At 42.7% G+C, this 15,312-nt stretch overlaps 2 protein-coding genes across 3 annotated transcripts; one reads left to right on the top strand and one right to left on the bottom strand.

Moving 5' to 3' along the window:
• Positions 1–2,738: 2,738 nt before the first annotated feature.
• Positions 2,739–5,508, bottom strand: xkr9 (XK, Kell blood group complex subunit-related family, member 9). Of its 2 annotated transcripts, XM_005912171.3 has the most exons (4): positions 5,320–5,508; positions 4,334–4,791; positions 3,771–3,985; positions 2,739–3,689 (listed from the first exon to the last, which is right to left on the bottom strand). In XM_005912171.3, exons 2-4 carry the CDS (start codon positions 4,648–4,650, stop codon positions 3,061–3,063), a joined length of 1,161 nt encoding a protein of 386 aa, XP_005912233.1. In that variant the 5' UTR covers positions 4,651–4,791; positions 5,320–5,508; the 3' UTR covers positions 2,739–3,060. The 2 variants fall into 2 exon arrangements, with proteins under 2 accessions (XP_005912233.1, XP_042074557.1); XM_042218623.1 differs by lacking the exon at positions 5,320–5,508 and having other exon boundaries at positions 4,334–4,860.
• Positions 5,509–8,980: 3,472 nt separating this feature from the next.
• Positions 8,981–15,294, top strand: tram1 (translocation associated membrane protein 1). The gene is made up of 11 exons (XM_005912172.3): positions 8,981–9,276; positions 11,415–11,478; positions 12,341–12,462; positions 12,544–12,660; positions 12,746–12,804; positions 12,887–12,971; positions 13,163–13,233; positions 13,400–13,504; positions 13,577–13,720; positions 14,161–14,312; positions 14,957–15,294. The coding sequence occupies exons 1-11, from the start codon at positions 9,154–9,156 to the stop codon at positions 15,025–15,027; spliced, it is 1,113 nt and encodes a 370-aa protein (XP_005912234.1). The 5' UTR covers positions 8,981–9,153; the 3' UTR covers positions 15,028–15,294.
• The last annotated feature ends 18 nt before the right edge of the window (positions 15,295–15,312 follow it).

The following is a 15,312-nucleotide window of genomic DNA, read 5'->3' as shown; positions in this document are numbered from 1 at the left end:
GGGGTGGTCTATCACTCCCTTCCTCCACATTTGAGGAATTCTCCCAGAATGAGGCGATGCTGCCATGTCAGAACGAGCCAGGCAGACAGATCGCCAACACTGCTAATGCATCTGAGGCACTGGTGTAGCAGTCAAGCCATAATAATTAAAGGCATACAGCATCTTAGGGCTTCATTAATCATGGTTTATATGGACTTTGAAGCCCTAATGAAAAACAGCCTGCCTTCCCGGGTTTATTGTGTCTGTACAAATTGTGGGGATGGTGTATGCCAGGAATCCCCCCCCTCGTTTCTCCAACTCTGACCGGCTGTTCCAGGATGTAGTGATGGAAAACAAAAAGATAAGATTTGGTGAAAAGTTTAGCGGTGGTTATGGAAAGGTCAGCGGTCAAGACTGTTTACGTAGACATGGAGTGCTATTCAAATCAGACAAATCAGAGCCGGTGCTGAGGCGGTGACAGTGGGTGATTGCATGCCTTTGGGTTGGTACTGCTGCCGTGTTGTGCGAGTGTTCGATAGCACCGCAAGATCAGGCCTTTACTTGGCAAAATGGAGACCTGTGGTGCTCTGAAGATTCATCTTTGATCTGGGTCTAGTTTCTCAGATTCTCACCGAGCGCTCCAGCATTTTCTGGAGGCGCATTTCAACGAGATCGGAGTTAGAGATTACTGGGTATTAAGCTCTCAGTGCCAGAAGTGGAAATTACTGTGAGGCTGTCAACGCCAGCGTTCTCTCTGCTTGTTTTCTCCTAGAGACAGGGAGGTAATGCTTTACTCAACACATTTTATCCCAATGGCTTGCGACTGTTCCCTGGCAGTGCTATCAGTGGTGAGTCACCGCCATATGTAGTTCGACAAAGACCACAGAGAGAGAGACTGCTTAGGACTCCAGCACAAGACACATGTGTCTTCTCCCAATAAAAATCCCTCTGGCAGATTTACATTGCATTAGTTCACTGAGCCCGAGGAAATATACAGTAGAGGGCAGAGAGGTGCGCATTCATCATCTTAAATGCAAAGGTTGATGTGATTTTGGTTGAGAGTCCTCCCTGCAGGTGCTAATACCCAAAGGAAAGTTGTTAAAAATCAGCATCACGGACAATCTACACATACATTTCTGTCTTTTTGAACTATATCTAATCACCTTTGTGTTCTCTAAATACGCACAAATCAAATGCACGCCGTGGAGTTGGAGTGTGTCCGATGAGGTTCCACAGTAAAATTCTGTGCACTACCTGGCAGTGATTCATTTCCTCTCCAACAAAAGTTGCTCACTTAAATTTGTCATTTTATGGAGTGCTTCTGACACGGCACAACCGACAGATGAAAGTTAAAGTGGCCTCTTGGAGTAAACAAGTCAGAAAGCTCAGAGTTTGGCTAAATTAAAGGAAGGCCAGGGGTGAGGGTGGGGGTGGAGGGGGACGTGCTCCGCTTATTTGAGAGCCAACAACCATCGTGCTCTCTGGACCCTGCGGTTTGTCAGCGTTCCTCCCAGGTGAGCTCACACTGGGCCACCCTCCCCTCCCCTCCTTTTCTGCCCAAGCCAGGAAGAAACAGCGTCCGCAGCTCTCTCCGGCTTGACTCATACAATATTTTGCTGGTAGTCAAAACAAAATTAGCAGTGGTTTGTTATTTCTGGTTAGCTCATCCATGACCCCCTGTCTTCACTACTTCTCAGGAGGGGAGGGGGGATGTTTAGTTGCCACCTTTCAGTTTCTGAGTATGAGGATGCTGAGGATCCTTCTGGTAGCTACATTTACAGTAATATTCAAGTTCAGTGACATTACTGAAGTGGTAGATGATCCACTCTTCAACTCTTGGTGACTCGACTCGACTGTCCAGCTTTCCTGTTTTGTGTGTGATCCTGTACTTGATCAGCTGAACTTTTTTTTTTTTTTTTTTTTACTTTTCGGCAAAAACAAGCGATATAAGGCAATGATATATAGGTTAAAGGCTTAAATGGTATACTTAGGAATCCTAAAAAATCAACTACAGTATAATTTTAAAGATTATGGAAAATGTTAAGGAGAAAACATTAGAGGGATTAAAAATGACTTGACCCCATCTTTAAGTAATCTTTCATGCTTTCTTACTAAAAGAACAACTTTGGTGGCTTTGTTACTGTTGCTCACGCCACCATTGAGCTCACAGCCTAGATAATGGCGCCATCCTGTGTTGAGCATATGCACTTGCAGGTCCACTTGCAAGATTTGGATATACAAATGTTACAGTGCACAACGCTTTGGTTGGTGCTTCACCAAGCTGCTAAGGGTAGAAATGCTAATATGGGTGGGGTGATGCACTGACAAACAAGCCTCTAAGAAGCAGAGAAGAAGCACAACAATGTATTTATGTTGCTCTCATCACTGGTATATTATACTACACAACTACACACACATTATACTGCACACACTGGGGGTGATCGTGGCTCAAGAGTTGGGCGTTCGCCTTGTAATCGGAAGGTTGCCGGTTCGAGCCCCGGCTTGGACAGTCCCGGTCGTTGTGTCCTTGGGCAAGACACTTCACCCGTTGTCTACTGGTGGTGGTCAGAGGGCCCAGTGGCGCCAGTGTCCGGCAGCCTCGCCTCTGTCAGTGCGCCCCAGGGTGGCTGTGGCTACAATGTAGCTTGCCATCACCAGTGTGTGAATGGGTGGATGACTGGATGTGTAAAGCGCTTTGGGGTCCTTAGGGACTAGTAAAGCGCTATATAAATACAGGCCATTTACACACTTGGGGGAAATCCTTTATTTTATTAATCTTGTCTTTCAGTTTCTTCTCAGATTTAAAAGTCATGTGAAAACATCAAGAGATAATTCTGCTTTCATTAATATTTGCAGATTACCTGCTTTATTGCACATTGTAAGAATAAATAGGTAAAGAAAAAATAAAATAGACATTCAACCACATATATTATTGTCTAGCTAGCCACCAATAGTGCAAATGGTACCTTCAAAACCTCTAAAAGCTCCTTTATTTTATCTCCGTGTGAAATCGTTAGGCCGGTTGAACCTGTGCGTGTCTTTTTGAACCTTTTTACACTAATTTGAAAAAGAAATTCTTCATTAAGGTTTCAAGAAGTTCTTGATTCTTGCAAGTGACTTTGTTTCCTTTCCCGGGTCGTCCACCTCATCCTCTTCGCGCTGCACCCTTCTGAGATGCAGGTGGACGTAGTACAAAATGAGGCACACCAGTCCCAGCACTGAGCATCCACAGATTAAACCGCTGATTGTCAGCAGCAAAGTGCTTGTTTGCAGCTCCGGCTTCAACAAAGCCATCAACGACGGCGACATAATGTTAATAACGGTGTAGAAAATGTAGTAGGTGGTCATGACTACTTTTGTGTCTTGTCCTTTCACATTAAAAAATGTGAATGTCAGGATGACTCCTGCAACTGCCCTGTAGAGAAACTCCAGGCTTCTGCTTGAGCAGAATTTGGTTTCAAGCAAGTGTGTCCATATTGTTGCCAGCAGCCAGAGGACAGTGAGTGCTACTGTGGTGTAGATACTCAGTATGAGAAGGAGGCTGTAGCTGAGAATGAGGCTGGTGATGGTAAAAATTTTATAGAGGAGGTAGATTGCTGTGGGGAGGCCAGAGGGCATTTCTCTGATATAGGGGAGAGATCTCCGCAGGCAGCGGCGATAGTCCACCAGTGACCATGCAATGTTACAGAAGGAGAAGGCCACAGATAGACCTGAAAGACAAGAACAGGCAGTGTAAGTAGTGATTCTTCAAGTTCGCACACATGTGTAGAGTATCTTTTGTCTCTACTTACACTGCATGACTGAGACCTCGTTGTGGCCCAGTAATATGTAAAGCTGTAAAAGGAGCTGGGGGGCACTCTCCAGGAAAGTCTCAAAGAGCTTGAGCATGCTCAGATCGGTGGCCACGCAAAACAGCTTCTTGTGAACTTCCCTCAGCTTATCCACCCCATCGCCATTTGATTTCATCCAAACCACTTGGAAACCCTCTTTCAGCAGGTGGTAATACCTAGAGACAAGGCAAACACAATGAAAACAAACAAGCTGCCACCCTGAAGTGCACGTGTTATTGCATAGCGTGCTATTGCTGCATAGACGGTGATTCATTTGTAAGGCTTTTATCTTAATGCCATACAACAAGTTGAACACAGCTTGAATGTGGGCATTCCAGTTTATTAAATACCACTTTGTCAATGTGCGTGATTATCATAAAGCACGTTTTGACTCACAACATGCAGGCACTCCTTTTTGTAGGTACAGCAAGCAACCTCAAGTTAATTTGCAGGTGTTAAACTCAAAGGTCATATCCTACTTCGGCTACTGTGGTCTCATGAAAGCTGTAATTTTAATGGCATACCTGGTAAAGATGCCAAATCCAAATGCATGCAGGACAACAAGCCCAGGTTTTGACATGTCTGATATTTCTTTTTTTCCTTCAGGGTTTAAGAGAGGATCATTCAAGTCATCCCAGTACCAGGCATAGCTGAAGATCTGAGTAACCAGTAGCCCGATCAGAATAAACATCACGGTGAACCCAGTCCAGACGTATTGATCCTCTTGAAAATATTTCACAGCCAGTACAATGTCTGTCCAAATGTCCCCGACATACAGGAAGACTCCAGCGATGGTTAATAGCCATCGCACTTTGGTGTACCGAATGTCTGGCTGAAGCATCGTGTTGTCACTTGAAACTTGAAGTATCCGTCTGTGTTGCAGGCAGATGTGCTTTTGCCTGAAGTTCAGTTTTGCTTTGAAGGGTCTGGAGAAATGCTGCTGTGGACCCTTTCCAGTGTTTCAAGGGCCATTTTGGTCAATCTGCAAAGAAGGCAAGCAAAGAAAGACATATATATAATATACATGTGTGTGTGTAACATTTTGTCTTGTACAAACTGCTGCTTGTTTTTGTCATTGATATGAAATGCAGCGTGACTTTAGTCAGGTGCTGCGTGATACTGACCTTTGAGCCATGTCATGAACACATAAAAAAGTCCTGATAAGCACTTAATTTATGTAATAGAACAATTATTGATTATTTCTATCAGGGCAAATCAGAGCATTAGAACTCTTACATAAGAGACTGGATTGTTCTTACATTTCACACAACAAATAAGCCAAATCTATGTTGTTCAATTAGGAATTTTCAAAAACTGGCAAAAGAAACATTTTGAATAAAACAGCACTGCAATTAAAAAAAAAAAAAGTTTATGTTCAGGTAGCTGATTTATAAAAATTTCAGATGTCATTTACAGATCTGTTTGATAATATTCAGTCTACACAGTTATCATTGCGTGTTATCACACTGAAATCAGGCTACAACAAACACACACAAGCATTTTAACTTACCAGTGCACTCTGAGAGGAGAGAGGTGTTCATTCAGGGAAGGAAACTGTAAATGCCGCTGTCCTTTCTCTTTTAAAGGGCTCCACCTCACATAACTATACAGTCAGGTCGGAAATGTGTATACGTGTATAGGAACAGGGTCACAGTTCACACTTCCCTGTAACAGTTTCATATCTGATATCACCAGCAAGTGACGAAATGCCCGGGTTTCCACATATTTTAAAACTTGATAACAGAAAACTCGTGCACGACGATCTGTGTACATACCTTTTAATTGCTCTGAGCACATAGGCGTAGACAGGTGAAGTTATGTAACACCTCAGCGGATTTCCTGTAATCTGAATGATTACTGCAAGCATGTGATTACCTTTGCCTGAGCTCAATAAGCAGCTTGCCCTTCCCTTTTTCCAAAAGTGAAACATAGAAATGGCGAAAATAGAAATTAGTTTTAAAAAATAAATAATATATTGATAGATAAACATTGATATTGGCATAACAATGACTACTGTAGCTTCCTTTTATGACAACAGGCACAGGATCCTCACTGTAAGTTTTTGAATCTTGTCAAATATTCAAATAGGCTAAATCATATATTCATATGTTTTTCATTTGTTCATAAGGGAGCCAAGATTTGAGTTCCTCCCTTGCTATATACATAAAAATCACATGAGGGCAACAAACACTGTGGCCTGAGGCCGGGTGTGGCTTTGCCCTGTATATTTTCTGAGTCAAATAAGCAGCTGATATCATTAAAACCTCTGGCATATTGATCAGAGGAAGTTTCACCTGCTTTAGTGTTAATGAAATTAACAACAGGTGCACTAGAGGAGCAACAATGAGACAGTGTCCTAAACAGACCACTGACATTTTTCCCTCTTTGTTTTTTCTGACTGTTTGTTCACTAGTTTTGCATTTGGCTAGGGTCGGTGTGACTACTGATATCATCAGCCGATACCTGGACCCTACAGAGGTTGCACAGGCAATCCGCCTTCTCCAGGATGGCACATCAATATGTGCCATTGCCAGAATATTTGCTGAGTCTAAGTCTAAGAGCATGGAGGAGATTCCAGGGGACTTATTCTATTCAGTTATTCTAGAAGCTGAATAGGGCCTTAACCCATCAGCAGGACCGTAACTGTTTCTTTGTGTAAGGAGGAACAGGATGAGAACTGCCAGAGCTACAAAATGACCTCCAGCAGGCCAGTGAAGTGAATGTCTTTGTCAAGACAATCCGAAACAAACTTCATGAGCGTGGCCTGAGGGCCTGATGTCCTCTTGTGGGCTCTGTGTTCACTGCCTGGTACAGTGAAGCCTGATTGGCATTTGCCATAGAATACCAGAGTTGACCATCTCTGGTGCCCTGTGCTTTTCACAGACGAGAGCAGAATCAGACTGAGCATGGAGAACGTTATGCTGTAACATTGTTCATCATGTCTGGTTTGGTTCCTCCTGGCATGCCACAATTCCCAACCTCATGAACAGAGTTAGTTCCTGGAGGATGGAACTGATACCATTGATTGACCCCCGCACTCACCTGATCTAAATCCAACAGAACACCTGTGAGACATCATGTTTCAGTCCATCTGACGCTACCAGGTTGCACCTCAGGTTGTACAGATCTGAGAAGAGATCCACCCTGGACGCCATCATCATCTCATTAGGGGCATGCACCGACTTTGTCAAGCATGCATACAAGCACTTGGGGGCCAAAATGGACTCATTTGCCACATCATTTTTTGGGGTGTTTCTGAATTCAGCCCTCTGTCGGATGATTATTTCTATTTCTATCAAATGGTGTGGCATCCTTTCATTCCAAGCACATGAACCATCCTGTATCACTGTGGGTATCCAGCATTATTTTTCCCCCACTGATAGTGATGGGTCGGTTGGGAACGAAATGGCTCTTAGAGCCGCCTCTTTGACGTGAACAACGCCAGCCGTGTTGTTTTTTTTTCTTTCGCTCACCCTCTCTCTTGCACTTTTTTTCCCGCTTCACTCAGCATGCGAGCCTTGTGCTTTGCGCTGGGCAGAGGGGGGAGGGGCGGTGGCAGTAGCACAGGAACAGAGCAGGAGGGAGAGAGAGAGAAAGAGCCAGGGACAACAATGTCACAATAGAAAGGTATAGTAATCATCCACAACTATTTTCAGTTGCAGATGATAAAGGATTCAGAAAGTTTATTCATGCAGACCCATATGACAGAGAATATGCATCTTCTTTTTGTTTTCATATTTTAATTTATATTTAATTGTGTTATGGTTTGCAGTGTTTTGTGTTGTGTCACTTTAAATTTGCTTAAGGAAAAAGCTGAAAATTTAAATAGTTAAAAGTTGAAATGTGAATAGTTGATTTTTGTATTATATGATTTATTTATTACATTTTATGTGGAGTGAATAAATAAAAGTACATTTACGGTGGTCCCTACAGACAAAGCACATACAAACTTCAAATCACGTAAAAACACATAAAAATTCAAAACACGTACAAAAGACAACAGAAGTGCTCCAGGATGCTAGGGGCAGTGTTGAACTTTTGTTACCGAGTGACTACACAAGCCAGCAAATACCAACGACCGGATTTGGTGTGTGGTAGTAACAGGTAAATGTACTTTTTTTTTTATTATTATTTGACTATATATGAATGCTTGTGTATAAATACACAAACAATACACATATGCTTTCAATTGTGTAATTTAAATGATCTAGGTCAGCGGTCCCCAACCCCCGGGCCTCGGACCGGTACCGGTGTTGTGCCAAAAAGTGATTGTCTGCCAAAAACTGATTTCCGGTATTTGCCAAAAAGCGATTGCTCATATTTAAAGTGCTATAAGTAACTTGTTGGGCTATAATATGTGAAACATATGTCAAATGCATCCCTTATGGATGACATAAAGTCATCTTGAGCCACAAACAACATTCGTGTAACAAGATACAAGCCGCAATCAGTTTTTGGCAGCGACTTTTATATAACCTTTATTTATGCAATAAAAAAAATCTCATTAACATTAAAAATGTATTTTGTAAGAGTAAGTTGCCCAACAGGACAGCAGAAATGGCAGCAAATATTACAATAGTTCTGTAAAAATATTTTAAGTGGGGATAAAGGACCGGATTGGTTATAATGTAAGTACAATAACACAGAATTGTAAAGATACTTGAAAAACGGATAATTTTTTAATTCTCTATATAACCCCTTTGTAAACCCTGTTCACCGAAGTCTATTTACGAACATACGTAAAGATATTACACATAAAAAATACACAGAAACACTGGAAATCAGTTTTTGGCAGACAATCACTTTTTGGCACAACACCGGTTCTCTAAAAAGAGAAATCCCATCACTACCCACTGAGTTTTCTTTCTTTCTTTTTTTTTTGACCAGTGTATATTTGCTCATAAATTGTGTTTTTCCCTATCCTTTAACAAAATGACATAAGAGTGCAAACTAATTCTCACTATCTACTTTATGAAGGTGTGTGGCTTGGTCCAGGTTATTTTTAGAGTAAATTAAGCAGCTGATATGATAGAAAATATTTTAAGGGAAGGCTTTCTCCAGCCACTAAACTCAGCTTACATCTTGTACTCCGAACCTCTAGGCAGCGACAGAGAGCCCCAGCTGTTACTCTCCTGTGCGTAAAGATGGCTCGTTGGTCAGGCGCACCAGCTCTATCCGTGGACCCTCCCACTAGTGGAAGAGTGACACGCCATTCAATTGCTGCCTGGCCCGCTGCATGTAGGAAACAGGAGGGAGCTTTGAGCACAAGGATATCTTACTATCAGGCAGGAGGAGGGAGAAAACCCGGCTACAGTGAAGCAAAAGTTGGACGAATCGCGTCGACATGGGGATCCGAAAAAAGACTAACAAGAATCCGCCGGTGCTGAGCCATGAGTTTGTCATCCAGAACCATGCAGATATTGTTTCCTGTGTTGCTATGGTGTTTCTCCTCGGCTTGATGTTTGAGGTGAGTCCACATGTTGAATGGCTTATTTTAAACCGTGGATCACTCGAGGGATGCTCGGCAGGAAAAGTGAGGGGGATTATCGCTAGAATGAATGCCGAATACTCCCAATCGGTTCTCATGAGAACTGACATGGCTGTCTGATCTATTCTTCACACTACTTCCTCTCGTAATCGAAACTTTTCCCCATCACGATGGCCTCGCGTTTGCGTTTCATTCCAGAGCGTTCTAACCTCACTCAACTGCTCTCGGGTAATGTTATTTACAGTGACTAAATATGAGGTTTTTTTAAAGCGTCGTGGGAACTATTTCACTCACATCTGGCTGCTTTCCCACCTAAAATTCGACAAGCTATTTAAGAAAAAAAATCATCGACACTAAGGCCCGCGGATCGAGTATGCACGCAAAAAGAAAATCAAAAACAAAAGTATTTTTTTGCGATATGTTTTGCAGAAATTTCCCATCAAGCGGCAAGTTTGCATTGCAGCACTTTATCGAGCTCAGTGGTTACGGTGTTTGGCAACACTCTGGACTTGGGTTAGTTTGTATGTGTTACGTGGCAATCGCGCAGCGGTTCACACAGCGCTGTCATCACCGAAACCCGCTTTCTCCGTCACTCAAAGTTGTCACCGGAGCTGGGAGAGCGCTTCAGACGTGACCGGACACAGCGAGCTGACACACGGGATCGTGTCACACAGCACGGCAGTGTCTTAACGCGCCGCAATCTGCTCTGCTTTGAAGCAAATGTGCGTTAATGTCAAAGCGCGTTTCATCCAAGGCGGAAAAAAAAGCACCACCGCTGCTGGTGTCCAGCCGGCCATAATTAAAACCGCTTCCTGTTTGTGCTTTCCAAAGTAAAACTCCTGGGAACTACGTGCTGTTGGCAGCGTGGATGTTGAAAAGCGTGATATTTGCAGGAATTGTTAGATTTATCTGTGCTACTTTAGCTTTAGCTCTTTTTTTCTTTGCTTTGAGATATTTATTTGTTGCAAGCCGGGTTGTCTTGCTGTGAAGGACTAATATGCAACTTCCAACTGATAGCTCATTAGCTGCCTGCCTTGATTAAGTTATCTTTACTTTCAGTGAGCATAAGGAGTTTGTTGCTCTACATAATTCACATTTAGTGTCATGCATTATCTCGTGTTCTTAAATTTTCTGACTAAAAATGTTGTATACAAAAAATACATAAGCAAAATGAAAGTAAAACAATTGGAAGGCATAGAAATGTCAAGTATTTGTACCTGTTGTTTTGCTTTCTGTTATAGTTTTCCCTCTTTAGGCCAGGAAAACAAATATCTCCACTATAAATATAACTATAACTGCACAAAATTAGTGGGACACAAAGGAAAAACTCTGACTTCTTGTATTAGTAAAAGCCTTTTTACTCATATGGACACGAGTATCTGGCCACCTACACACTGCACCTGCAGGAGCTTTTATGACATCCCATTCTAAGTACATAGGTATTACATAATATGGAGTTGGTCCCCACCCCCCCTTCCTTTGCAGCTACGACAGCGTTCGCTCTTCTAGGAAGGATTTCCACAAGAGTTTGGAGTGTGTCTGTGGAAATTTTTGCCCTTTTATCCAGAAGAGCGTTGTGCTGAACGAGAGGCCCTCGCTCAAAGTCTTTCTTTCAAAGAGGTTTTTGTTTTTGTTTTTTTAGATCAAGGTGGCACAGTCAAGTTCTTCCTAACCAAACACATCCACCCGTTTTCCTTGCTTTATACACGGGGACACAGTTGTCCTGGAACAGAAAAACTCCCCAAACTGTTCCCACAAACCTGGAAAAACCTAGAATTGTCCAAAATGGCTCGGTAAGATTTAAGATTCACTGGGGCTAAAGGGCCCCCAAAACAACCCACTGTGTCTATTGTGCAGAAAAGTTGTGTTTATAGTGATGATATGTTTGCTTTCCTGGACCGAATAGGGAAAAGCATAACAGAGAAAGCAAACAGGTAAAAATACTGAATATCGGTAAGTTTGTGTTAAACATAACAGCATTAACGCAGGTGTGTTATATTACCACTATATTCATACACATCCTAAATGTATTATTTCAATTTTTAATAAGCATTTTGACTTGTATTTTGTACAATTGCTGTCTGACTGAGATTGACACGACTGCCTTTTGTCTGCAGGTCACCTCTAAGTTTGCAGTCTTCTTCATAACTGTCCAGTACAACGTCACCATATCAACAAATGGTAGGTTAACCAGTGGTGTGTGGGGAGAACAGATGTTTCAGTGCAGTACTTTCTTTTACTTGCTGCATTCCTCTTCATTTGGATTCTAAAGTGGCACTTACGCAGCCCTGCACAAACCCATTTCAGGGTTCTTCCCCCCCCCTGCTTCCGAGCTAAATTTAGTCTGCCTGATTTATAAAGTTCTCTTGTGGCAAGGTTGCGCCGGGCGAATTTGGGCTAAGGTGTAATATAGGCCTCACAATCCGAGTCCTGCTCCTTTCAAGGTTAACAGAATCTCTGCCAGCTGACTTCAGATACCGACACTGCAGGACCTGTTCGTGCTGTGTGTGGTGTGCAGGCTTCCAGCTCGGTGATTCAGCTCTTATCTGCTGCACCTGACGACTTGCCGTATTCTGTAACTTATTTTCAGCTCGAATCTCATGAGCCACATAGCATCCAGCGTCCTAATCTCTCTGCAGTGAGTGTTCTGAAACAATTTCAATGATGGCTGCTGTATTTTTATTTTTCAAGCGACCAATTGGATCGATTTCTTTGCGAGTTTCTGTAAATGATGACCAAAACCACTCAGTCCATCTAGAATACTTGCTGGGAACTGTGTTCACGTATCGGCTATATCTGTTTTTATGGACACTGAGCTCAAGGGTGCATGGAAATAAATGTAACTTTAGAAAGCTAGAAGAGATTCAGTGTGTATATTAGTTCAAATACAGTCTCTTGCGTTTTCAAAGCGGTGTAATTCTGCACAGCCGGGGCTCACTAATCCAAACATCTCACTCCAGGAAAGCGCACCTGACATTTTGGATGTGACTCAATCACAGATGGGTGTTGATTTTTCACTCTGCGTGACTTTTGTGTGCTGCAGAAGCACCAGAGGAAACTGCCGTGAACCACTTCCACCACGGGATCAAGGACTTGGCAACTATCTTCTTCTACATGCTGGTGGCTATCATAATGCATGCCATTATCCAGGAGTATGTGCTGGACGTAAGTGGGATAAAGACACGGAGTTAAGGTCATCTCTGTTAGAAACGGTTCTGTATTGTTCACTGCTGGTCATCTTTGCAGAAAATCAACAGGAAGAAGCACTTCTCCAAAACCAAACACAGCAAGTTCAATGAGTCCGGCCAGCTCAGCGCCTTCTACCTCTTCTCCTTTGGTTGGGGCACAAGCATCCTGCTCTCTGTACGTACAATAGCCAGCTGCCTTTGGTTTTTGTCTGCTTATGCCTGACCCCATAAAACATACTTAAAAGCTTGCTTGTTCTTAGGAAAACTTCCTGTCCAATCCAGTCAGCCTGTGGGAGGGTTATCCGCATACACTGATGCCGTAAGTTGTGATGCTGATTGTGGAAATTCATCAATCATTTGGGACGTTTCTAAGCTTTTTGTAATGTCTCGCTTTCTTTCAGATTCCAGATGAAATTCTACTACATCTGTCAGCTGGGCTACTGGCTGCATGCTCTACCGGAGCTGTATTTCCAAAAGACAAAGAAGGTAAGAGGACGTGCGGAGCCAGTCGCTTTGGGGTGGGACGATGCAACGCAGTTTCCTGTTTGACTTCCACGGCCGAGACGCATTGTTTCAAAGTCTCATCATCCTCTCGCTTAAATCACCATGTGCAGAGCCGCACTGCTGTAAATATTTTGACCATGTTTGGCCTCCCACCCTTTGTGTTTACTGTTTAGGAGGATATTCCACGCCAGCTTGTGTACATCTCCCTGTACCTGGTGCACATCGCTGGCGCCTACATTCTAAAGTAAGAAGCGCCCACTGTAGAAAGCCTTTAATTAAGTGTGTGAGTTGGTGTGGCTTGTGTTTGTACACTGCCCTTTAGGAGAAAGTTTGTGGTGTCCTTGTGGGGGTTTTTTTTCCTGTCATTTGTAATGAAAAACTCTCTAAAGATGTTTCTTTGTGTGTTACAGCCTGAACCGCCTGGGTCTGGTCCTCCTTGTGTGTCATTACTTTGTCGAGCTTCTGTTCCACATTTCCCGTCTGATCTACTTCAGCAATGAGAACAGGCAACTGGGGTGAGTTCACTATTTAGGAGGTTTTAGATTGAAAGAGGGCAAAGTCTTAAAACTTGTCCTCTTGTTTTGCAGTTTCACCATTTGGGCGGTCTTGTTTGTCCTCGGACGGCTGCTCACCCTGTCCCTATCTGTCCTCACCGTGGGCTTTGGCCTCTCCACAGCTGAGAACCAAGGTTTCGATTGGGCCGCAGGAAACTTTAACGTCCTTTTTGTTCGGTAAGTGTTTCTGAGAGTAGAAACTGAAATATCTGAACTTGCAAACGGAGCTGAAATTAATTTCTTTTGCTCGGACAACCTTTTTTAAAATGTGTAATTCGTGGAGATTAAAGCTAAATTTCTTGATATTTTTTTTAAAAATTCATGTGCGGCAAATGCAAATTTGTAAGAAGCGCTCATAGACCGCTCACAGTGGAGACGTGAGGCCTTCTTTGTAGACCTTTAAGAGCATGTTGTATAGAGCTAAAATAAACCTACAGCAAGAACATCGTCATACAACAGGAAGTGCACTCCTGCGTCCATAAATGAGCATGACGCGCAACCACAATGCATCTTGTGCTAAGCAGATTAAACACTTCCTACTTTGTTTTTGTGTGCCGTTTCTACCAGTGTCTTGTGCGTAAGATAAAGTACGATGCTTTTATTTCTTTCTCTACTAGGGTAACTGTCCTGGCCGCCATCTGCCTCACACAGGCCTTTATGATGTGGAAATTTATCAACTTTCAGCTGCGCCGGTGGAGAGAGCATGCCCAAGCTCAGACCTTGAAAAAGAAACAAGCTCCTTCCAAGAGCAAATCAAAGAAAGACAAAGGTGAGAGCACGAGCATGAATTAGCTCCCTATTTGCAAAAACATGGCTGGAGGTTCCTCTCCCAGGATTAATTAAGCTTACAACTTTCCATATTTAAAGCATAATATCTAGCTATTTTTTAGTGTAAATAATCCTTTCATGCCCTAGAATGGCTTGGATGTAACTCTACACCTTTCTTTCTTGGAGTATGTTCGGCTTTGTGGTGCATATGCAAATTAGTCCTCATCTCCAGCTCCACCTACCCTTCTACCACTCACTTCCAGTGCCATCATCATAGGTGCTTGCATTCAGCTCAGCTTGGACTATGAAACTGTTCTGTAGTAAAATAGCGTGGGCAGTGTTTATGTACGATAAAAGGAATTGTAGTGGAAAACTGCCCTGAGTGCTCAGAGTAGAAAAGCACTATTTGAATACAGCTCTCATTCACACAGTGGGATCACCACAGTTGTTCTTTAAAATACACGATTAAATGTCTTTTATTTTTCAGTTTTTCAAATGACAAAACAGTACATAACTTAAAGGCTTGTCTGCTCTTTCACATTTTTTGATCTCTCCTTTTTTTTTTTTTTTTTTTTTTTTTTTAATTCAACAACAATGGATTCAGCACCATAAATGGATTTTTTTTTTTTTTTTTTTTTTTTTTAGCCAACGGAGTAAATGGAGTTAACTCTCACCAAGCTGATTCACCAAGAGCCAGAAAAGAGAAATCCTCATAAAACATTCCTCTCAGCCCTTTCCATCGCTTCCCCACCTCAGAGAACTCTCCTCTCACTCTCTGTCCCTTCCTCACGTCCGGCCCAGCAGATCCTCCGGCTCCTTGATCTACAACACGCATCTTCAGCTCCCACACACGACTGACCTCCCAGCTGGACTTCAAGGACCAGAATGCAGCTTCGCTTCTCATCCAGCACACCGTCATTTCTGAATCTTTGCCCCGCTGTGCTATTGTGAATGAAAAGAAAACCAATTAAGAAAATAAACTATGAAAAAAAAAAAAAAAA

The sequence above is a fragment of the Haplochromis burtoni genome, unplaced genomic scaffold (assembly GCF_018398535.1).
Source record: "Haplochromis burtoni strain Fernald_Lab_line unplaced genomic scaffold, NCSU_Asbu1 Contig_1, whole genome shotgun sequence".
NCBI classification, from domain to species: domain Eukaryota; kingdom Metazoa; phylum Chordata; class Actinopteri; order Cichliformes; family Cichlidae; genus Haplochromis; species Haplochromis burtoni.
This window is presented reverse-complemented; position numbering and strand designations above follow the sequence as displayed.